Source organism: Dicentrarchus labrax, unplaced genomic scaffold (genome assembly GCF_905237075.1).
Source record: "Dicentrarchus labrax unplaced genomic scaffold, dlabrax2021, whole genome shotgun sequence".
Lineage (NCBI taxonomy): Eukaryota > Metazoa > Chordata > Actinopteri > Moronidae > Dicentrarchus > Dicentrarchus labrax.
This window is the reverse complement of record NW_026136703.1, coordinates 12,104,255-12,128,499: the sequence shown is the minus strand read 5'-3', so window position 1 is coordinate 12,128,499 and position 24,245 is coordinate 12,104,255. Positions and strand designations below refer to the sequence as shown.

Genomic DNA, 24,245 nt, shown 5'->3' with positions numbered 1-24,245 from the left:
ACTAAGCCTGGATAAGCACTTTCAAGGGGATACTGCTGGATTAGCTTAAAAAATATTATTTATTTTTTATTGTAGTTTTGTTTTTTTTATTAGTTGTTGCCACATTTTCCCACATCATTTTATTATTTTGCTTTTATTTCTCATTTTTATTACAATGTTTAGCAATAAATACACATGCATATAGCAGCCTGTCAAACAAATATCTAAAACCAATGTGGTCATTTTTTAATTGAGAGCCATAAATTCATTTTTCTTTTGTCCCACATTCCTGGGCAGTTTTTATAATCACTTTCCGGCTTTTCCGTCTTTCTCTCCCAACCGAGTAATAAACTACTTGTAATTGCCTTTGGACCACCAATACTTACCTTTTATATTCATGGGAAGTTCGAGCAGGTTCAACAGCAGAAGCAGGTTGCAGTTAGACTTGGATTTCTTGGTTTGGAGGGAAAAACACCTGCAGACCTCAGCAGGGAAAACCTTGAGGACTCTAATAATGTCCACACCCTAACTGACAGGCTGGTGACTTTCTTTGTGATTTCTAAATAAGATCCACATCCTTTTCATAATGATCGGAGCACATACTCGCTGAACAACCCCTGCAGGCGCTGCGGCCTTAAGCACCGTGCAGCTTTTTTCTCCTCAACAGGCCGATGGTTGAGGAGGATGACCGACCGGACAGCGACCAGACCAGGGGACAAGGACCGCTGTGCAGCCCGCTGTTAGACAAAAACCAGAGGGATTAATGCGGCGTCTGTTGGTCCCATATGCTCCTCAGCACTGCTTTGGTCTTGATTAAAAACTCATTGTATGTATGAAGTATTGTGGAGGCCGGATGTCTAATCCTCCTCGTGACTTGTGCACTTTGAAGACACGAGGCTCCAAGGTTACAATAACAGTCGGGATGCGGCCATTGTGCGTCAGTTGATATTGGATGTATCAGTGAGCATTGATTAGGGGCCAAGTAGTATGTGCTTTGTTTAGACTGGAAATGTAAAGTGACAGGGATTCTTTGTGTTTGAATCATTCGGCTGTAAGGACCCCACTTCCTTAAACATAATGTTTACTGGTAGTTCATAGGAAGCTAGACTTTTATTTTGTAATCATCTGTTGCGGCACCGTTATTTTCCTATATTGACTTGTACTTTTCCATCAGGCGCATTTATTCTGATAAAGATGATAAAAGTGTTGTAGTGGAGGCAGGATGAGGCAAAACTTTTGTCGCAGTTCTTCCTCCTTTCAGTCACTTCTTGCATCTCTCTCAGTCGTTAGAAATAGTTTTTTTTTTTCTACAGCTGACATTTGAAAGTGACCCTGCAGCCTGAAACACTGTTTTCCCCCTCTTTTGCTGCAGCATTCTGGATGGAGGAGTTGTTGACACTCAGAGGAGACGCATCTCATGAATATTCAGGCTTGTGTCAGACTGTGCTATTGTTTCCAAGTTCAATTGTTGCATTGTTTATCGCCACAACGATGTATATGCATGTTGCTAAACTCGGCGTTGCATTGCGGCGATATTATAATTGATTCTTGAGTATTATAACGCTAAAATTGGCCGGTGTGATACAGTAAATGAAAAGAACTCAGGGACATAAACAGCTACTTCTTGCTTCACCCTTGAATAAGTTATGGATACGGGCTATTGTTTAATTAAGTGTTTCAAAACTACAACCCGACCCCCTAAAACACACACACACACACACACACACACACACACACACACACACACACACACACACACACACACACACACACACCTATTTTTGTGTCCACACAGGAGTGGAATCAAAGTCGCTCTTCTCTTTAACGCTTCGATTATTTCAAGCAACGCTTTTAATTAGTGTGCTCCTTTAGCGGAGACTCCAATGAAAGAGAGATTATTGGCAATGTCAAGGATGCTAATTGAATGTTGGACTTCTAACAATTAGCCCACTGCAGAGCCATGTCGACTCATTACAGATCCCAGAGCCGCTCTGACTTTATTGTCTCATGTCGCCAAACTGACAGTGTAACGCTGGACTTGAGAGTTGGAGCAACAACAACCAAACAAATAAACAAAAACTCCTCAAATAGTGTTTTTACAAATAAATCATTTTCATTAGGGTGCTTTATGCAAATAAACCCGTTCACCTTATGCAGTATAGGTGGAAAAGTTATAATCCTGCAGCTTACACAGAATGTATAAGCATTATAAAGCACACACTCCCCGTATCATGACTTTACAGGAATATTGTGAGTTCAAAAATACAGCACACAATGTTGCTTTAAGCAGTAACTTTGTATGTTTTTGTGCCGAGTTTCTGCAGGTTCATCCCTTGGATGACTTTTTTTTTTATTATTATTCACGACCCAGACGTTATAACCCACAATGCCAACTGCAAAAAAATTACCCAGCAGTGATTTATAGTTCATTTTTGCTCAGGATTTAAAGCTTTTCTGTCTCCATCCGATGCAGTAGAGGCCTACACAACACGCAATTCAAGCAAGTTACCCCTGATAGTAATATATTATAATATCCCCCTCCCCCTTTTATATGAAATATTATAGGCTTCATATTAGAGCGCACATTCGGGGATCAGGCATGTAAACCCATGCGGTGGGCTTTGAATGGGACCACTGCTGCCCCTGTGCCACACAGAAACCCCCGCCGGTAAAATATTGGGATTAACATCTCTTGGAGGCCGGGATTTAACGCTGCTTTCTCAAACCGCACACTCTCTTTGTTCACACTATATGAATTGAACTACCGGAAACCCAGAAAAGGGGGAAAAACGTTAATTCCACCACCTGAACAGACCCAGGATGAACTATAACCCCATATTATTATTTTCAGTGGGAGCACTGGTTTAATTCGACTGTTTTTCGTTCACAGGCCTCTTAACAGATTAAAAAAAAAAGATCCTCCTTTATTACTATGAGCTCTGAGTGGCTCTAAAGACAATAATGAGGCTACAGCACAATAGATATGATGTGTGTTAATATAGGTTTTTATGATATCACATATGTTGGATAAACTAATGAAGCACGATGAAACAGAGTTTGGTCGCCACTGAGAAATAATTATTGGCTTAATTAACACACCTATAAAAAAAACTATACCGTCCTCCAGTTTTTAAAAAATAAATTAAATGTAATTACTTTAAATGACCCCAAATGTTGAGTCAGATTTTTTTAAGTTAGGCCTATCTAAAATAAAACTTCAAGTAATTACCATAAGTTGTATAGTTGAGTTTTTACTCACTATTATTTCGGTTTATAGAAGCTGAAAATGTGCCTTTGTGATTTTGTTCCCATAATTCATTTTTTAAGAATATTCCTGCATCTCAAAAAAATACCCACGATTAATTTTACACACATTATCTGACTGTCACTGTGTTCATTCTCCATGTTCCCCCTCTCCACCACACACACACACACACACACACACACACACACACACACACACACACACACACAGATCGTCTCTTGATGAAAGAGTAAGCTCACAGGACCTTTATTCATGTCTTTTCAGCGGTGAGGTCACACCATCTTTGGAGCCAGTAAAGGATCCACAATCACCGTGTGTTGAGATCAATGGAGGGGAGCAAGTGTGGAGCTCTCAGCAGCCGAGAGTCATTTCCAGTGGGGCTAACCCTTGATTATTACTACCATGTGCTCGGAAAGTCTCGTCTCTCTTTGTGATGCCGGTAATTTAACCATTAGCATCTTTCGTTGTTTCCAAAAAAGTTAGAAATCTATTAAAATCACAGCAGAGAGTCTGATGCGAGGGGGGCTCACAAATTGCATACAATACAACAGATCACAGTTTCGAAGGCTAGCACAGATAAAAAAAACACATATGTACCATTTATATAAGACACACACTGATTGTCTCTTAGAAACTACATATTGATTCCTTATAAACACTTTTTTTTCTTAAATAAAGTAGTGCATCCATGTCCACACACCATCCTCATGTCTCTCTGCCAGCAGGTCGGCAAAGTTGTGTAAGAAGCTTTTAAAGGAGGGTCTGTCCATCCCGAGCGCTTCACCAGAAGAGTGAACTTGAGTTTTGTTCTTGGAATAAACGTTAGTTCCGTGGCTGGGGTGTAACTTTTCTGTCAGAGTCCGCTTTGTGTTGTCCTCAACAGGTGTTTTTTTTTTTTTTCCTTTACGCATAGAGGCACACACACTGACAGACATGGATGGAGGGGCTACAACCTGTGAATGAACGGAACAAAAAGAAATCTCTTTGCCAGTGCTAAAATAAATTAAACCTCTCCTCTAGGAGGACCAATGACCATCATGCCAAAATAAAAAACCCCGAGGCCCCTGAGAGCCCTGCCTCGCCGAGCCCGGCTGACACTTTTAACCAGTCCGATGTGTTTTATTGAGGGGATGGCAGCGCTGTGTCTGATGTGATCGTCACTGTTTTGTGCACTTTTTTTTAAACAGCTGATTGCTCTGTTCACAGGACCTGGAATTTCCACGAGGAAGTTTGATCCTTATAATCCAAGCAATCGGCATTGAAGTTCAGCTTCCACGACGCCGCTTGGTCTTTATAATCCAGGCAGTCTGCTGTGGAGTTGAAGCCCAGGCCGGACGTCCCGTAGCCCTGGGTGGAGAGGGACGCCGGGGACTGGTTCAGATGGCTTGTGACCGCGTTTGTGCTCATTGGACTGAGAGTTGAGCCGGGGCCTGATAACTGGTGGTGCATGGGGGTGAGGTAAGAGCCGCAGTCCATGCCCCCGAAGTAGGACGTCGAACCGGCGTAGCCCTGGCTGTAGCTCGAGGCCTGGGTGTAGGTCATGGGGTATGACCTCTGCATGCAGGAGGAGGAGGTAGAAAGGGGGTCTGAGAGCGGAGAGATGGACGCCGGGCTCCAGATGGACACTGGGGCGGTGCTGGTTGAGATGGCGGCGGGGACTGTGGTGGTGCTGGTGGGGGGCGTGAACTGGCCGCTGGCCCCGCTCTCTGAGCTCACTTCTCTGGTTGGGGAACTTTTCTTTTTGGCAGGTCGCACCTTGTTCTGGCCCCCGTTCTGCTGCTGCTGCTGCTGCTGGCGACACTTTGCCCGCCGGTTCTTAAACCAGACCTGGAAGAGCCACATATTGCTACATGTTATTGTCGAAATCCCTTAATTATAGAGAAAATATAAGCCAGATTCTACGTTTTTCGAATAGAGTACAAATAGTTAAATATTGTCCCACTCAAAGTGATATTTTTATAATTATCAAACCTTGTGAAAAAAATACAGATTTATTCTATGTCTTTTCAGTCCAAATCAAGACGTTTCTCTACTTTTTCACAAATCAAGTTTTTGGTACCAGTGGAATCTGTCATTAAGTGGCATTATCTCACCCCACTGGCAAAAGTTTTCCACTTGATTTAAGGCAGACAAAATGCTAAGCTTCAGATATACAGTCAGTCATGGGTTAAGATGAGTGTTTCTTGCAGTGCAGATATAAAATTGATTTTTTTGTTTTATTCGATCTCTTTTGTTTCATATTTACCCCAGTTTAATGAGCTGTAGGTGTCGTCTACACAAACTATTTTTTTCAGATTGTTAAATCTACACAGTAGCTGTTTAATCATTGATTCATTTTTTTTTTCATAATTAAAATATTTATCCACATCGATCAGTTCTCAAATATGGCAGATCTGATTAACTCACCTGAACTCGGGACTCAGGTAGATTGATTTTCAGCGCCACCTCTTCGCGCATGAATATGTCCGGGTACCGAGTTTTGGCGAACAACGCCTCCAAAACGTCGAGCTGTGCGCGCGTAAAAGTAGTCCTCTCTCGCCTCTGCTTCCGTGGCGTTGCTGCAAGTGAAAGGGAAATGTAAATCAATCAAATTAAATTACTCGTGTATCCAATAATAACAACAACAAAAAAGCAAGTAAAAAGATCAAAAATCTGTTACAGAATCACAGAATATATTTTGTATTGTTTGCGTAATTACGCACGAGTCCTGTGAGCCTTGGACGCCGATGGCAAATTGTACCACTTGACATACTTAAGTCTAATGTTCCAAAAATGTGATGCAGTTTGGATAAATCAAAGCCATTTCCAGTAATTAATTCGACAGGCACAATTTGAATTAAACGAACACAAGAGTAGGCTTCAGTTTCCTCCAGTTTGTGCGTTTGCGCAAGAAGTTTTGCTGAAATAATAATAATTCACACATTTACTCGTTTTTATTGCATCTCCCAGTCATTATTATATGAATACGTTTTGAAATAGGTCCTGATTACACACTGTAACCTCCCAAGCCCGTTAATTTTGTAGCCCCAAGCCATTACTGTTCTTTCACGACTCCTTATTCAGTCTTTATAAAGTTTAAACCCACCTGGATAGCCCACTGATGGATGCAAAAGATCCATTCCGGAAGTTGTTAAGCTGAGGCCATTGACTGTGTAAGGTGGTTGCTTTAGATACGACATCATGCTAATGTTTGTCTGAGGGCTGAAGTTGGAGAAAATTTTGAAAATTGATGGAGCTCCCGAGGTGTACTTGGTGTCCTCTGTGCGCCGTGTGGTCCGAGTTATACCGGGAACCTGTTTCAAAAAAACGACAAGAGAAGAAGACAACGATGAAGATGCACCTTGTGAAGAGAGATTGTGTCTGTTTACACGGCGCTGTCGCAAAATAAGCCGTCTCCGAAACGCACGGCGCTCCTCAATAAACACCAACCATCTCCAGCTGTCCCCAACCCCTCCTCCCACAAACAAAAAGCAATTCACCGACACTATAACTGCAACAAGTCACTTGAAAGTTCAGTTAAAGGCACTGGTTCTTGTGTATGAAGTACAATAAAATACAATAAAATAGGAATATTTAGTTACTTCCCGGGATAATTAAAATAAAAAATAATTAAAAAGCAAAATTAAAAGCCTGGTTGCCAAAATGAACAGACACCATTTTACTTCATTTTCGATTTGTTTCTATTTCTTTGGCTTTATTCTCTTTTTTTGGCTCTCTGTTTTATGTTAAGTTTTGTTTATACATTTAAATAGACAACCAGTGGCACGTGAAAGAAGAAATTGAATTTATGTTATTGAAACCGATTCTATAAAACACGACAGTCAGCATAAATAATCATATTTCAGACCTAATTCCTGATTTAAGATTACCAACATTTTAAAATATTGTCGTTAAAATCCTGAATAAATAGGGCCTACCTTTATTTTTTAAGATTATTATGAATCTGAAGCAATTAGAGTGAAAATTATCTGGATTTAAAACATTTAAAATACGAAATAATTTTGTGCAGAGCAGCTTTTAATTCAGTAAAAGAAAGGCATGCTGAACACATATTTGTTACAGTTCTTTAAACACTGATAAATATGCTCTGTGATGTTGATTGGTAAATGTGTGATTGCTGTCACTTCAACTTCAGTGACCCTCACCCGTCATCCCCACTGCGCGTCTTGATTAGTTGCATTTTTTTCCCCACTATCCAACGGTTTTAACCCCCTCATCCCAATCTGTCACACTTAAAACAGACCCGTCTACCAGTTGCACACACCCGCTCAATAATAACCTCCCTGTCCAAGAATTAATTATGATAAATGTTTTTCTGTTGATGAATTAACGAGATAATCCGAGTGGCATCTAAGTGGAGCTGCAGTTTGGTATCAATACAGTACCAAAAGGACTCCAGGACTCAAATCAGCACCAGCTCCTTCTTTAGTAATTACCACTGCACGTTCACGGAGCTCATTTGTAATCATATTACATTTTTCTTTTGGAGAAAATAAAAAAATTAAACTACAAGGAAGAAATTTAATTCTTATAAATGTTCATTTAACCGAGCTGTTTGGACGCATAATTACAATCAAGCCACCAGAACCTCGAAAACACGCGTAAAGGAGATGAAATGTGTCGTGTTGGTTTATTGTCCTCTACATTATTCCTCTCTGGAGGCTGAGCAGAGCCAACAGAGAGAGAGAAAAAGGCCGCGACACATTTTTCGATAGCAGGCCTATAAATGTTCTTTCTCCCCAGTGCAGCTCTCAGCCTCACCCCTCCACAATGATCCGCTGTAGTTGCATTATTGGCTCTGTAATTTGAGCTCGTATGTGCAGTGTGAAATAAATGTAAGGTTTCGTTCTGAGTTGAAACTTCAACTCAGTGAATATGGAGTCGGTGTTCTCGGTGGCAGGACTGCATCAGACAGTGCGAGTGTGATATTTGTGATAAATATTGCCTCCATTGATCTTACATTATGGGGAAAAAAAGGCAATTATGATGTCAGAAAAGCTTTAATTTAGGTTTGAGCCGTCTTTGTTTCCATTAACAGAGCCTATCACAATGTAACTTCGTCAGTTGGCTACTGTAATTACCGGATGCTCTGTGTACATTTATATAATATACGCCGTTAAGATTGATGTGAATCTAAAATGGTTTGGTGAGCAGACACACACACTCACTGTCTCTGGACTCAAATAAATAATAGAGTGAGTTTAAGAGGGTTCAGCCTTCATCTGCAGTTTGATGGGACTAAACAACCCAAAGCTTTCTCACTGCCATTTCTTTCAGTCTTCGTGGGTTTTATTTGAGCACCAGTAGCACTGTTGAAACCTGATCCCCTCTCTCTTTTAAAGAAAATAATGTTAGCCTTTTCAATGTGGTTTTAGAACAGGTGTGATTTCTTGTAGACTTGTATTATTATTATTATTATTATTATTATTATAATTATTATTTTACTTCTCTGACTCTACCACGATTGCTTATTTCGATATCACTAATAATACAAATAAAAAGAATGATAATTATGATAATAAAAAAAGTCAAACTTACCCTGATATCGACGACTGTAAAGTTCTTTGTCTGCTTGGTTTCCTCCAGGAGAAATAATAAAACTCAGCGCAAACGACGTCCTGGCGGATAAAAAAAAGCACAAAACCAACCGGGAGCAGAAGCAGCCGTCTTCAGAGGCAGAACAACGGTGAAAGAGATAAAAGTTAAACGGTGAGCGCCTGCATCAGGGTTGGAAGCGGTGCGACAGCGGCGGAGTGATGGAGGAGGCTGCATGTACGCCTTTAGGATTTGTTGGTGTGTTGTGAGTGAAGTGGTTTGAGTTGGATTTTGTACAAACTGCCAGCCAATGGGAGCCGCAGGACTGAGCTGAGGTCTGTCTCTGTCTCCGTCTCTCACACCGGTGGGGAGGATGAGGGTTTTTTTTTCTTTTTTTTTTTTTTTTTTTCTGGGAAACAAATGTCTCCAGCTACTTTTTTTTTGACGCACAGTCCTCAGCCAATGGCAGCGAGAGGGCGACTGACAACATCCCCATCCCACCGCAGAGAGGGTGCATTGATAATAAATAAACGGTATGCTGGTGGATGACGAGAAGTGGAGTTTAAACCGAGGAAAAGTCAGTTTAGTCACCTTTTTTTTTTACATTTTAAATTTAAAGTAGTTGTTATCCAGTGGATGCATTAAACTGAGGAAAGTTATATGAAGGCTGGTGGGTGAAGAGGGGGAAATATATGCGCAAATAAAGAGTTTTCTTTCTGAAAATATAATGTATGTACAATATAATAGTGGTGTCATGCTTTGAAAATATGTTCCAGTGCATCACTTATCTGCAGTCAGTGCGTATAAAAGTAATTCTTTATTTTTATTTATTTTTTTTAAATCAGAGAATTGTGACAATCGAGGGATATTAAAGCATCCTGACATGGAATTTCAGACTTTATGAGGAGAAAAAAATAAGCTTTTAGTGTTTATAAGTGTGCGTGTTATATAAAAGAGTTAAATATCGGAAAGGAAAATAAATCTGTGACCCAAAAAAAAAAAAAAAAAGACAAGAAAAATCCCGCCTGTTCTAAAGCAGGGCTCTCTCCATGTGAAGGCTGCACCGTCCTCTCACATTCCAGCGCGTCGCAAAAAAAGGGGATTTAGAGCGACTTATTTTCTTAAAACTGTCCTCCCGTCCGCAGAGCCAGCCAGTCTGCTCCCATCAGCCCTCACACAGGCCTGCACCACAAAATTCACCCAGAATATTTCACAGCAGAGTTCCCACCGAGAGCCACCGAGCAGCCGAGGACCTGCACCGGACCTGTAGGGCACATAGAGCCAGACAGGAGGATAAATGACAGGGGAGGGGAGGGGGGGCACCAGATACAGGCCGGTGGGTCACTTATTTCACTCCTGCACGAGGAAGATGTGAAAGAAGATAAAAATATGAAGGTAGGCCTGTTTTATTTTGGATTTAATATACAAGAAAGTGCATTTCGGAAGTTTTGTGTAGTAACATTGTAATAATAATAATAATAATTATAATAATAACAATAATAAAAATAGTAATGTTATTTATATTGGCTGTTATTAACATAACAATCATTAAGTTCAGGATTCATCTTATTTCATATTTACTGGAGGACCCACAAGCTGCACGGGACAAATAAGCCTCCTCTATGTCACTTGAATTTTGAACCTGCGTGCCCATCTCAAAATAATATGCTGAGGGTTTTTGTCACGGCTTGGTAAATGTATCATCTTAAGAGGCTTTGTGGAACACCTACACACACACACACACACACACACACACACACACACACACACACGTTACACACACTGCGCGCTTGCACGGACACACCCGCTCACTTCAAACAGATTTGAATATTGATTTAGATTTATAAACACAGGCAGACCGTGGGTTTTATGAATCGTCATTTGCCTCTCTCTGTGGCTCGTGTGGAAGGCCAGAGTCAAAGGTGCAGTGACAGCTGCTGGGAAAAAACTGGTTTTCACTCCGAGCTGCAGCCTGCTGGGGCTCAACACACAAACTGGTACACTGTATCAACTTTATACAAACTCAGTGACATCTCTTTTGACAGATTTCGATCAGTGGAAGCGGTTGAATGGATCATAACCCTGGATTTCTTTTAACGACCAAACATGAGATTTGATCTGAGCAGAGGAAAAGTTTTGCTGTTTGGAGGAGGAGAGCTGCTGCACATTCAGGTATCCCTGTCTGTTTGTTTGTATGTGTTTTTATTTTTCTTTATTTATGTTTTTAAAGCCGGATAACACACATGTATTTGGTCATGGAATAGGATGGAAAAATGGAGTAAAATTACATAAACTCACCTGTTTATGTTGATTTGAATTTATGTGAAATAAATAAATCTTATATATCATATGGGGCAGCTTCAGGCGGGTGTAAAGATGAAGTCTTGGCTGGTGGATTTTTAATTGCTGTTTGCTTTATGACCATCATAAAGGTCACGGTTTAGCCTTCCCATATTTTTACTGCAGCAGAACCAGACTCCAGCCAAAAAATATCCTGTTAATGGGGGAATGTAAAGTTTAAATTAATAGTCTTATACGCTCCTTTAAAAAAAAATCTATATTCTTTTACTTTCACGCCTTCACACTTCGGGCCCGTAATACGAACTTTTATATTCTCAGAATACAACATAGGAATAATCAGCCTGCAGCCAGAACGACATTTAAAAAAAAAAAAAAAAAAAAAAGAGGTGTGAATGTTTGCTCATATTTTAGCAGCTGCATGGTAATGCGCCCTAACGCGAGACTTTCAAACTGCTGCGTAGAAAATCATGACGTGTGATGCTGTTATCTGCTGGATCTCACCGTTTAAATTGCTAAATAATTTATTAAACTGTAAAGCCAGGCCCTCCGCAGGGACTTTGTATCTTAAAAGGACGTTTAAAGGGAGAAGGAGTTAAACGCCTCTGGCGAGCAGCGCTCCCACTGACTCCCGGCTAATTGACGACGACGGCTTTTATCTCCGCCTCTGCTACACTCAACCTGAGGGTGAGGATTTCTCCAGGCCTCCTCCAACCTGTGATTTCTACCAGTTAATGCGTAGCCTATACATCTGTACTAATACATTGGACAGGCCTGGATGTTTGACCCTTGTTTGATAGCCTTAAAAAGAAAAAGAAAATCTTATTTCAAGATTGGATAATTACAGGCAGCCCCCTTCTCCCCTGCTCCTCTGCGCCTTATCCAGGCATAAAAAGAAATAATCACCACATTATGGAATGGATAAATGTATGTTTTTCAAATTAAATAGAACAAATCAAAAAACAGAACAGCATGATAATTTAAATACTGTTGGTTTTTTTTTTGCAAAATCAAATTTGTGAGTTGTCTGAATTTAAAGCTGCATATTTACCACACACATATATATATACATATACATCTCCTAACTATAGGCAGCTTTCCTCTCCTTTGCCTCTTTCCCTCCTTGTTTGATATCCGCATGGCTGAAGATGAGGAATGTGTTGGTGGAATTCATTCTGAGCTTTAAAAAGAGCCAGAAATAAAAGGGAATAAAATCCAATAAAGACAATTTATATAGAAATGTTGATAATCTGTAATGTCAAGAAAAGCTTTTCCTTCTGCATTTGGGATTTAAATTGGCCTCAGTCAATGTACCTTTCCACAATAAAAGCAGAATTTACTTCAGTTACTTTTATCAACCTTATTTATTTCTTCTCCTGTTACTTTTTGTTAGTAAACACAGAAAGTCATTATTAATACCTCCACTATGAGGTGGAAATATATCTGCACACCTTGCAACCACTTTTAAACTAATCTCAATTTACAGAATTTCTTATCTCACTCATTATTTTACCAGAAAAATTAAAGCTGTCATACAAATATAGTAATAATGTGTTTTTAAAAAAATACTTTATTATTTAATTTAGAGTCATTTGTATGTATGGCACTAAGCGAAGTTGATAAAACCATCTTTTTTTCTAACCTGCATCTATGTTTTAATTATTTTGGATAGATATGCGTGGTGTGCCTGTGTTTGGTTGTGAGTGTGTGGGTGACAGAAAGAGAGAGAAAGAGAGAGAGAGATGAGCTGAAGTAGGATAATCACAAGCTGTATTTTAATTAGCCTGGCAGGTTTGATGGATATGTTGCTGCTGCTGCTTTGCAAAAGAAAAAGAAAAAAGAAAAGTGCACTGCGTAGTGAGCAAGGTGTCTAAACCGAGGGCTTTCCCCACGCTGTTTCCCTTATCACAAAGGAGCTAAACCTTTGTGTAATGTAACATGTAACTGACCCTAGAGGTCATCAAAACACATTCAGTCTCCTCCCCGGGGATTAAAGGGGGTGTCAGTTTGGGGAAGAGTTTATTCTGCCACAGAGGCACACAGACACATTCAGCAGGCAGCACTCTGCATCTTTCATTTCATTTCATCTCTGCGATTATTCACAATGTGACAAATTTAGTTTTGGTTCCAAGTTCTGCTTAAAATAATTATGGAAAATGCTTACGCTGTTGAATGAGTCTGTATTCTAGTTTTTTATGCTGTTCTCACTTCTGTAATGAAAAGGTGTGCTGATCATGAAATTATGGGTTTATTTTCCACACACATTTTCTCCATGAATTCAAATGTGGTGCCTCGATAATGCCGCGTCTGTGTGTGTGTGTGTGTGTGTGTGTGTTTGCCAAGTTTGCTCTTTCCATTAATATGACATGCCTTTTAATTAGCACCATAATTGTTTGTGTTGTGTTTGTGCAGGAGTTTGTCCAACAAACAAACGGATGCAATTAAACACACTCGCCTTCAGATCATCAATGAGGAAGCAAAGTCAAGACTGGTGGAAAAACCGGCAAGGACAAATATAAGACGGGAGAAGAGTCTGCTGCCTCAAGGTTAAACATGAACTGTGTAAAGAGCTCGTCTTCACACAATCTTGATAGTCTTCTTCAAAGGCATATGTGTTTATTTTAAATGTTCTCCTTTTACAACTTGATATAACTCTTAATCTTAATATATTTTTGTATCACTGCTGAAAATTAAACAAAGGTTGTTATAATTTTCCTTTTTCTTCTCTGCCTTCACACTGTCTTGGAAGTAATTAAGAAATAATTAGCAAATAAAGACTATCATTGTCAACCACCAACTTGCTCTATGACTCTCTCTCTGTCTCTCTCCACCTAGCCATCAGTATCCTTCTCCTCTGTGTGCTGAGGTGTCTGCATGGTGTGGTAAAACCTGCCCTGCAGACCGGACCTCTCAAGTCTTCAAAGGAGGAAGAACTCAATGTGGGGGATTTGTTCAGGCTTATTTGGTAACCTAGGATTTGAATTGGATTCTGGGAGGCATTCATAACACATTTGAAAATGTTACATTGTGTGATTTTGTGTGTAATCCCCATAATAAATTTTAGAAATGGTCACAGCACTTGCACAACTGTGACTATTCATGATTTATCAAATGGTTTTCTTGTCTTGCCTCTCGGGGGTGAGGTGTGTGTTGCCGGCAGGGAACAGGGACGATCTCAGCCGTTGGGTTGGGAGAGCCGGTGAAGAGACGATTCTTCCCTTTTAACCTTTCTCTCAACACTGTTTTGTTTATTTGACCTGAATATGTGATAGGGTCAGCCACCGTGCTTCCAGAGGGATTCTCTCAGACCCCCAACAGCACTGGAGCACTACAACCTCTAGTGGATTATACCTCCCTGGGAGGAGGGTTAGTGCATGCACGCACACTCACACACACTGTAGGTACAGTTTATTAAACTCAATGTATTTTATCAAAGCCATGGTCATAGATTAATAAGCTGTTTCCTTTGTTCCATCATGCCTATAAAGTACTTTGCATTGATAGAGTTAAGTAGAAAACTGTGGTTATATCATTTAACTTAAGTAAAATTATTAAATAATATGCAAGTCTAATGAGTCCAATTTTAGAGGCCCCCTCCAGACATGTTTTATTACATTAGACATATAATATACTCAGCTTTGATAATGATTTGTGTCTGATATGGTTTTCCCACAAAAAAAGTTCAATTACCTCGTTAGAAAATCTTAAAATTACATCTACACCTTCTCCCTCATTGAAAAAAATACAGAATCTCTGAATATGCAAATGTTTGAAAGTCTAACTGCTGGACACAAGATGTCTCCTACTTGCACTGTAAAGCCCATTCCCAGTGTTTGTACAGTGGACGTTTTCACATTACACTGGTGTAAATTGCATATTGGACCATGATTGACTTCCAGACTTGTGATGTCACAAAATCTTCAACTCAGATTTTAGGTGAGCACAAAAAAATGTTTGAAAATTAATTTGCAAACCACTTCCTAGTGTCAAACTCTGCACATATGTCATTCTGCACAGTGAAGGTGAAACAAACAAGTGAAAGAACAATAAGCAGGTGGAGGGGAGCTTTGAATGTCATGTCCCTTTGCCATCAGAATGAGCTGTGTGTGTTTGCAAAACCACAGAATAATTTTTGGCCAGGTATAGATAGAAAAGATAAGTCACAACGCAGCATGCTGTTAGAGATAGTCTAGAGGCAGTGAATAATGATATCTGGTGGACTAACTTTCTTTACGAATATGGTCCATCACATGGTTTGGTGGCTCCACTGCTTGGATTTCTTGTCTGGTACATGTAACTCTCCCGCCTTCGTTTAATAAGAGCGAGAGGTGTGTGTGTGTGTGTGTGTGTGTGTGTGTGTGTGTGTGTGTGTGTGTGTGTGTGTGTGTGTGTGTGTGTGTGTGTGTGTGTGTGTGTGTGTGTGTGTGTGTGTGTGTGTGTGTGTAAATCAGTGTTTGTGCCCTGTCCAAACCCCACTTTGCTTTGAATGACACTTTGGCGATGCCCCCAGCTCCCCACTTCGACTTCTCAAGCGTACCCCCTGTTAGTGCCAACTCTGCCAATTCCTCTCATGTCTTTAATATCTCTCTTTGGGCCCTTGGGTTTTGCCAGTGAAGGCTCCCCGTGACAGTTGGACATTGCCGTCACATTTGGGAGACAGTGGCGGGTGTTTGTAGCGTTCCCAGCCCCGGGCCTGTGGGGAATCTGTGATGGCTCGCCTGTCAGCCGGCCCCTCCCCTGTAATTAGGAGAGTAAACACAGCGCCTGGCTCTGCTTGGGGGAGAAGTAGGAGGGAGCGGAGGAGGGGACCGTCCGGCTCCTGTCCTACTGCTACTTGAGCTGTCCAGGAGCAACTGGACTGACAGGCTGTGATATGCACCCTGTCACATCTCTGTGGAGGAGAGTGTGGTCCGTTAACATGCTGAGAAAGATCAGATGTCCATTTGTGGATCATCAGTGAACCACTGAGGAGGCTTTTCATTGAACTGAACCTTTGTAGAGAGAACACAAAGACATTGATCACTCAAGATGATCTGAGAGCTATTGACAAACATGATCAGAACAAGTAAAGTGAAGAACATGTAGATGAGTAAAAGCTGTTTCCTGCATGTTCATGTCAACCAGTATTATGCTCACGTAGAAGGCCAGCAGATAATATAAAACAAACCACCACTGAGCCTCCGTCCCTCCTCTCTTCACCTCTCTCCTGGTTGCTGGGGGGACTGGTCAGTGGCTGGAGGAATGTGTTGTGGGCTGGAGTTGTAGCCGTAGCTTGGGACCGGCTCGGGGGGAGCGCCATCCCACCCAGCCCCAGCCACTCTGCTCTGCCCAGGCAGGGAGGCTGGCTGCGGGAATGTCGAGACCAGGAGGGGAGGAATTTTTCACTGGAGGACCTGCCAGAGAAATGCCATGCAGGGAGCGATGAAGAGAGAAACCTAGATAGAGAGAGAGAGAGAGAGAGAGGGAGGAGAGAGAGAGAGAGAGAGAAAAGGAGATCTCAGCCAATTGAAACGCAGCCTGTCAGTGTCATTTTGGTTTTGTAGGATGCTTACTGATGATGGGCCAGTTGCTGAATGAGCTGGTTGCCACACAGACATAGTGGCACCGCATTTGACTCAGATCTTTCTCAGATGGCTTGGCTTTCAGTGGGCGTAGCTGAGGTAGCTTAAAGTAAAGTCAAAGTGCATTTTAAACATATATTATTGTTTCAGTGTAAATCATCCATCTGCATTAAACAACCATCTGTCTCCCAAGTACAAGAGCATGATCACATGCACTAGTTTTTGTGTAAGTACATTTTAAATCAGATGGTGTGCATCAGTGTGTGCAAGTGGCGGACAGGGAGAGAGTACAAAGGGAGGGGTGCTTGAAGGCCCAGTGTACTTGCCAAAGTCTTTACGGCGCCCAGAGAGCCATGCTGCAGCATCATGGTCCACAGCATGGAAAGACATGGGGCAGATGGGTGCAGTGTAGCAGCACAACCTCCCCCTTCTCCTCCCAAATGTGAGGCAGTAGTGGTGGGAATGGCACAGTGTGAGAGGGAGCCTGGGTTCATGGCTGAAACAGAAAAGCTGTTGGAGGGGCATTTGGGGGCTAGGAGAGAGTGGGGGCTGAAAGCTGTTTGAGGGGGGGCTTTGGAGAAGTTGGTGGGGCAGGGATCCTGCAACGGAGAGGGAAAGCCAGTCCCCCTGTCACATCCCTTTGAAATCCAAGTGCAGGGGCACGAGCCCAGGGAGGAGTGGCAGCGTGGCCCAGCGCCTGGGCAGACAGGCAGTCACCGCACTGGGCCACAGTCCAGCTCGCCTCGCCTGGCCCCTTCCCACCCCAGCCCACCCCGTCTGGCCCAGGCTTACGGGAGTCAGGCAGCCGACCCCCAGTGGACAGGCCGGAGCCCTACACTACTGAATCCAATCTCAGAGCCTCTGCTGGGTCCGAAACAGCGGCAGCATCCACCAGGAGAGAGGTCCTGCAGAGATTGGGGGGGGTGGACTGCCACACCACTCCTCCTGCACCCAGGCCTCTGGATGGGGGCCCAGCGGAGTCTGCTGCTGATGATAACCCCCACCTCACCACCAGGCCATTCTGCCTTCAGGGCCTGCGCAGGTCCACACATCCCCATGGCAACAGTGGCAGGGCCGTCCACACAATGTGAGTGGGCAACAAGCCAAGTGCTGCCAATTTGGGATGAGGGAGAGACATTTTGGGAGAATGCTCAATCCTGAATCTTTTCACCTTTATTTTGTCCCTGGGTAATCGTGTTTTTGGCTCCAGTGATCTAATATCAGACACTTGGACTGTATTTGTTATTTGAACAGTGGTCAGCAGCCGCAGAGACAACCACACTTTTCTTTTGTGAGGTTCTCTACCACTGCTCCATGCTACTTCAGTTCTTCCACCTTTCTTTAGGCGCTAAAATTTCAGTTGTCAATTTTTTGACAGCAACGCCAGGCATTTATAAAAGTAGACCCTTGGGCAGAATTGACCTGATACATTCTGAAGCATTAGTTGTGTGTTTAAAGAGACCTTGTCATGGCAATATTAAGCCTGCGTAAACACAAGTAGTTCAATGACATTCACAGCAGCCACCTAAAGTTGATTCCCCACCCACTCTAAGCCACTGGGAAGATACTGTATAAGTGGTTGGGTGGTGTTTACTGAAAGTGGATATCTGCTGTTTGTTTTGTTGTTCTGCTTTCCGACCGTAAACACTGCATAGATTTCCTTGAGTGGTGTTTGAAACGCGTATGTGTGTGTATGCCATGTGTTATATTTGCTGATAACAGGATTTACTCAAATTGCGAATCACCAGTTGAGAAAGGTTAATTGTCAGTGCAACTGGTAGAATGGGTACATGCAATAATTATTAGTCTAAGTTGCTTTATTATTTAGGGACGCTAATTAGGCATTAACTGTGGTCTCCTTTTTGGATCACAACTTCAAATGCATGTCAAATTGCATTAAGTTCACTTTGACATCCATTTATCAAACTAAAGGAATGCTGTTTTGTAGATGTCCTTAGTGTGTTTATTATTATGAAACTGATCTGTTCTTGAAGTATTGATCGGAAAATTAGCAAAGGGGATTTTCAGAAATTGCTCCGTGCAGTGCATCCTCATTTTATTCACTGTGAGGACAATACAGTTTATGACTGGTGTGTTCTTTTTAGTTTTTGTGCTGCTGGTGGTTTTAATGGTTTGGTAATTTAAGATTGCATGAAGAAGGATATTTGATACTTGCAAACAAAACCATGAACACTTGAACTGAGATTTGAAGCGTATTCTAAGTCGCACCAGTTTATATTCCTCTTAGAAACACAAGGTTTGGTCCTTGCCACCCATGTGGATGAGGCTGGCAAGAGCCTGGCATTAAGGTGAGGTGGAAAGTGACAAGGAAAGAAAGCAAGAGATCAAGGCGTGACTGCCAGTGCATGTCATTGCCCTACACTCTCATCAAATAGCCCCGTGCTGCTTATGTTGCTGCCCAGACGCAAATTAATTTGGACGCCTGGAAAGACTGCAGAGCCCAGGACTCATCTCTGCCCTTTAAAAAAGAAAAGACACCAGCGGAGAGCACTCTTCCAACAAGGGGGGGCGGCAGGGGCCATGAGAGGGGTTTTGATGGATTTCGGCGGAGGGCAATACAGTGTCTGGAATAAGATGGGAGGGTACAGAGGACACGGTTGAATGTGCTTGTCCTGCTATGATGACAAGATGGCTCAGCCACCACTGTGCCACTGGCCTCCCCTTGCTTTCTTCCTCCCCTCCCTCCCCCCAATACTCCCCCCCCCTCAGGACACCAGTGAAGTAGAAGGGAGTGTTGAAGGAAGGGGGGGGGGGTAAAGGAGTACTGACGGTTAGCCGCCGTTTAATCTCCTCCTTGGCTCACTGCAGATTCTTTCACTACATGCCCCACTCCCTCTTCTCTCCAAATCTGTACCTGCTCATCCCTGGGCCCGCTTTACAGGGGGGCTCTTGATCAGTGAGGTGATGGAGAATGGCCCTCGTCACACACTCCAAATAGGATCGGATTGCCTGGGAGTAAAAGGTGAGAGCTTCATGGAGCTTGGTAAAAATAGAGGAGGTAGTGGTGGTGGTGGTGTGTGGGGGGGCTGCTTCCACCACCAGACACTACCAAGAAATGAGCTCTGTTTGAGATGGAGTTTCCAGTGCTTGAAGGTTTTACAGGGGTTTGTGCTGCTGCAGAACAACCACAACACCCCCCCAGTGCCTGTGTGCTAGTAAGGGGAGCCAAGGGAGGAGGGGAGTAAGGCGGAGGTCTTGTTCTCCACTGGCATGTCGTTGGCATGTCGTTAACCTCCCAGGGCTCAGGGGAAAATAAGCAAGCCTCTGTGTGTGCTTAAAACCCAGGCTTCGTTTGTAAGGTGCCTGGGGAGAGCTTGGACCCCTGCTGGAGAACAAGGTAACAAAACAGCAGCATGCTGACTGAAGGAGGGATGGACATTGGAGTAAAGGGTTAAATGAAAGCACATGCTGGGTCACAGACCAGCCCCCTGGGTTCAGTATTATACAGAAAAGAGGTTCAAATGATGTGTTTCAATATTCTGGAGAACACCTTACTTTAAATACTCATCATTGATCTTCTCTTATTTTTACAAGTGGTGATAGAAGTACTTTACTTAAATAAAAGTAGCAATAACACAGTGTTAAAATACTGTAAAATTTGACCAAAGTAAAAGTACAGAAGTATTAGAGTGTACTTTCAACATACTCCAAACATGCTCCCTGTGTGTTTATTATACATGGCTTTGGATGTGTAAGTGGCATTTCACTGTTGAGATGGTGTTATTGTTAACATATTTAATAAGATGATCACATGTTGTGTATGTAAAATGATAATCTGAAAACTAGCTGACATATATACATAGAATATTTGTAAAGTAAAAGTATAGTAATATACAATAGTTGGACATTTTGGGCAATATGATATAATAAGAAGATTGATACCACACTCATCTTTGTACAGTAAATATGAAGCCGACAATTAGCTTAGCTTAGCACAAAGGACTGGAAACTGGAGAAACAGCTAGCCAACTACCAGCACCTTCACGTTTACACATTGTATTTCATTTGTTTAATCCGAACAAAAAATCAAAGAAGGGGAAGTTATATCCATCAAAATGTCTCGGATGGGATCATTATCTTCTGTAAAACTGTGAAATCATCGTTTTTATATTTACATTTTTGTTCTGATTAGAGAAACAAGATATCATAATTAATGAGCTTTAGCTATTGAATTTGCTAACTTTGAACAGAAGCAGGCTAGCTGTTTCTCCCTGTTTTCAGTCTTTATGCTAACTGGCTGCTGACTGTTGGTCTTCTTATCGAGCTCTCCACCAGACAGAAAATAAGCGTTTATGCCAAAATGCTGAACTATTCCTGATAGTAGCATTGAATTTTTAAATAAAACCATTAAATAAAATTGTACTTAACTACGGAGTAAATGTATTTAATTGCATTTTGCCACTTATTTTTATGTGTTTTGTATATGCCAGAATACAATGAATTATGTCCCAGCTGCTTACAATACACACAATAAATTAAGTGATATAGTCAGTTGTTATTTCTGTTAATTCTGTATTTATTGTAACTAACAGGATAATGTACCGAGTGATGTTTAATTCTACTGCTTAAGGTTTTAAATGTTATGAACAAAGAAACTGGAGACCACTGTACTTTCTGCAGCCTGTCATCTAATATTAATACATGTTTACCACCATCACATAACAGTAGTTACTGAAAGGGAAAAATAGCATGACAATTTAGTCTTTGTTTTGAGGTCCAAAGTGTGTGTGTGTGTGTGTGTGTGTGTGTGTGTGTGTGTGTGTGTGTGTGTGTGTGTGTGTGTGTGTGTGTGTGTGTGTGTGTGTGTGTGTGTGTGTGTGTGTGTTAATGTGAGGCGAGTTAATGAGATGGAGGCTGGAGATGGAGCAAAGAGGGGAAAAAATGGGCAGTGAGAGTCAGAACAAGAGGTTGGTAACTCTTGCTTAGTCTTGTGATCAAACACCAGTGGTGACACTACAAACTTCTATCCCCTCTTTTCAGCATTTCTCCTTTCCACCCCCACTTCTTTTCTACAGTAGTAATGCCCCTCACTATTTTTCTACATCTTATCCCTTTTAATTAGAAAGCAAATTCTGCAGCCTGGAGAGACCTAATCCCCTACTACCCAACAATGCACAGAGTGGCTTTGAACAGCCGACCTGCAGCCCTCAACCCCCAGTGCCTCAAATTCCCCCAACACTGCTGGACCTTCAAGGGGGGAAGGGGGCCTTTTTCTTTATCAGAACATTATTACTTAAGGATACATGTGCTGCTGTATTTGCAGAACTACATATTTGCATTTTAGGAATGTTAACAGTAATTAACAACTAAGTGACACATGTGACAGAAATGATACAAGTGTATGCCAACTCCGTCTGTCTCCCCTGTGAGAGATGTAGCCTCAGCTGATTTGCATATATATTAATGTCCCTTATTATATAGATTAGATCCCATTAGTTGTGGTGATTCTGGTAGAAGGTGCAGTCACGAGGATGCTTAAAGTCTTGTTATTATGTTAAAATGGTGTTTAAATTGTTGGAGGGCAAGGAAAAAGAAGGGGTTATGGCATTGATGCAAGGTTAAGGGTGATTAGACACCCTGACCATCCTGACAATAGGCTGAGATTAGATTCTAAAAGCCCCAAAAAGGAAAAAGCGCCTATAAAATGGAACTCCATTAGCTGTCTGCATTTACACTGCTTGTATCTAAAATTACCAGCTTTCATTTCTTAATAAAAGTATATCTAGATAGAGCACACAGTCTGCTGAAATTAAATTCTGGCTTCATTCCTGGATCTGAGTGCTTTACATCTACTCTGGCAGTTAACATAAGGGCAAAGTGATCATTTACTGAGCTGTTTGTCAAGAGAATTATGAAGCTGTCAGTGTCTGCTCTTGTACCATCTGTGGAAGAGAGGTCATCTGATAGCAGCAATGATGAGAGGGAGGAGGAGAAAATCAGGCACAGAGATGCCGACAATGGCAACAGTTTAATCTACTGATTGCTGTGCTTGATTTACGAGAGTGCTGAAACACTGGAAAGTTAGCTTTCGAGTCTTTGTGCTGCACTGCCTCCAGTGGCCGATGCTCTTCTCCACCCAATAATGCACGTTCTTCATTACTACAAATTATGCATTTGGTCGAGTGTGTGTGTTTTTCCATCCTCAGCAAATCATGCACATTGGACCCATCAGCCTAATATTTGTGTATAAGTGTATGCTCAAGGACCTTGTGTGGTTGCGGTGATTCACAATTTTTGAAAAACGTGTTTTATTGACTACTCTGTTTAATACTGCTATTGGTTTTATAGCATGCAAATTTTGGTTCACGCTCACCACATTCAACACCATAGTTGCCAGCAGCAGGCAACTGTTTTCAGTGAAAAAGCTCAGATAAACCCACAATATGCTTTGTGCAACAGTAGACAGACACAGTTAGCAAGGGGCGTTGGTGGAGACCAAAACAGAACTACTACTTTCATTTAACAAGTGACCAGAAACACAACTCCATATGAATGCTGATGTAAATAGGCAACTGCAACCATTTTAACTTAATAGGGTGATGTCAGTGTTGTCTTAACATTGGTTCCACTTCCCCTAACTAGCTAAAAGACAAGAAATTATGCTGCTCTATATAATTCCCTAGTCACAGCTCTCATTCTCTTTACCTTAAAGTAAAAGTTTTAATATAAAATGAAAAGCAAGTTGCAGAGACTTGAAACCTCCTGGATGAAGGTTATCACAGCGAGCATGATCTCTGATTTTATTGCTGCCTGAATTACAATATCATTGTGTATCATGCAGAAATGAAAATAGATTGATTTGAAAAGTCTGCATGTACGTACAACAATAATGAAAAAGCAAAGAAGTGATTAATGTAATGACGTTTCCTAACAAGTTTTCCCCTCAAGTTGATTCTCTGGCTTCACAGAAATCACTGCTCTACAGTGTGCCTAAAGAATATGGATTTGTGGTACATGTGCTATAACATAAAAAAAACCCTGGTATGGACCTTTTAAGTCAATTCAAACTGATGTTCCTTTAACTTAAGTTAGTATTGTTGTCTACATGTTTTAGCTGGTTGATAGAATAAAGTTAAAAATAATTTGAGTACAGGGACGTCATCACAAGCTTTATCTTCTGAATACTAATGGGCACAGCTAGAATAGTGATTTTGCATGCTGTTTTTGCATGGAAGCAAGTACTTGTGTGAACATTTATGAATCATTGTTAATCAGAGAGGAAAGTGTGAAGGTTCAAGTGAAAGAGATCAAAGAATTTCTCCGTCATGAATGAATAAATTGGGTCTGTGTGAGACACTTGGTAATTTGCAGACTCCATTCTTCATTGCTGCGTTTCTTCATTTTCAGTCTTTCAGCTCCGTTACCTCTCTCCTCTTGCTGTAACAATGTTGTCTTAAAGGAATTCATAGTTTTATTGACATAATGAATGATCTTTCAAACGAAACACCGATTATATTAAATAACTTAATTTAGCTTCCATATTAATCATTGCTTAGCTAATTAACATTAATAGAGATGCCCTGAGCAGGGATAGCGATGTATGCGTGTGTGTGTGTGTGTGTGTGTGTGTGTGTGTGTGTGTGTGT

General features: G+C 41.5%; 1 protein-coding gene and 1 long non-coding RNA gene across 2 annotated transcripts; one reads left to right on the top strand and one right to left on the bottom strand.

The window, feature by feature from the left end:
* Positions 1–3,474: 3,474 nt before the first annotated feature.
* otx2b (orthodenticle homeobox 2b) lies at positions 3,475–9,126 on the bottom strand. Its single transcript, XM_051395960.1, has 4 exons — positions 8,783–9,126; positions 6,330–6,537; positions 5,651–5,802; positions 3,475–5,071 (listed from the first exon to the last, which is right to left on the bottom strand). The coding sequence occupies exons 2-4, from the start codon at positions 6,424–6,426 to the stop codon at positions 4,445–4,447; spliced, it is 876 nt and encodes a 291-aa protein (XP_051251920.1). The 5' UTR covers positions 6,427–6,537; positions 8,783–9,126; the 3' UTR covers positions 3,475–4,444.
* A 236-nt stretch (positions 9,127–9,362) lies between these two features.
* LOC127361384 (uncharacterized) lies at positions 9,363–13,874 on the top strand. Its single transcript, XR_007884276.1, has 3 exons — positions 9,363–10,174; positions 10,825–10,951; positions 13,490–13,874. It is a non-coding gene; the product is annotated as an uncharacterized LOC127361384 (long non-coding RNA).
* The last annotated feature ends 10,371 nt before the right edge of the window (positions 13,875–24,245 follow it).

Coding starts and splice junctions, on each gene's coding strand:
- otx2b (XM_051395960.1), bottom strand. CDS start 6,426: ATGATGTCGTATCTAAAGCAACCACCTTACACAGTCAATGGCCTCAGC. Junction 5,803..6,329: donor TCCATCAGTGGGCTATCCAG/GTGGGTTTAAAC, acceptor TTTCACTTGCAG/CAACGCCACGGAAGCAGAGG. Junction 5,072..5,650: donor TACCTGAGTCCCGAGTTCAG/GTGAGTTAATCA, acceptor TGGCTCTTCCAG/GTCTGGTTTAAGAACCGGCG.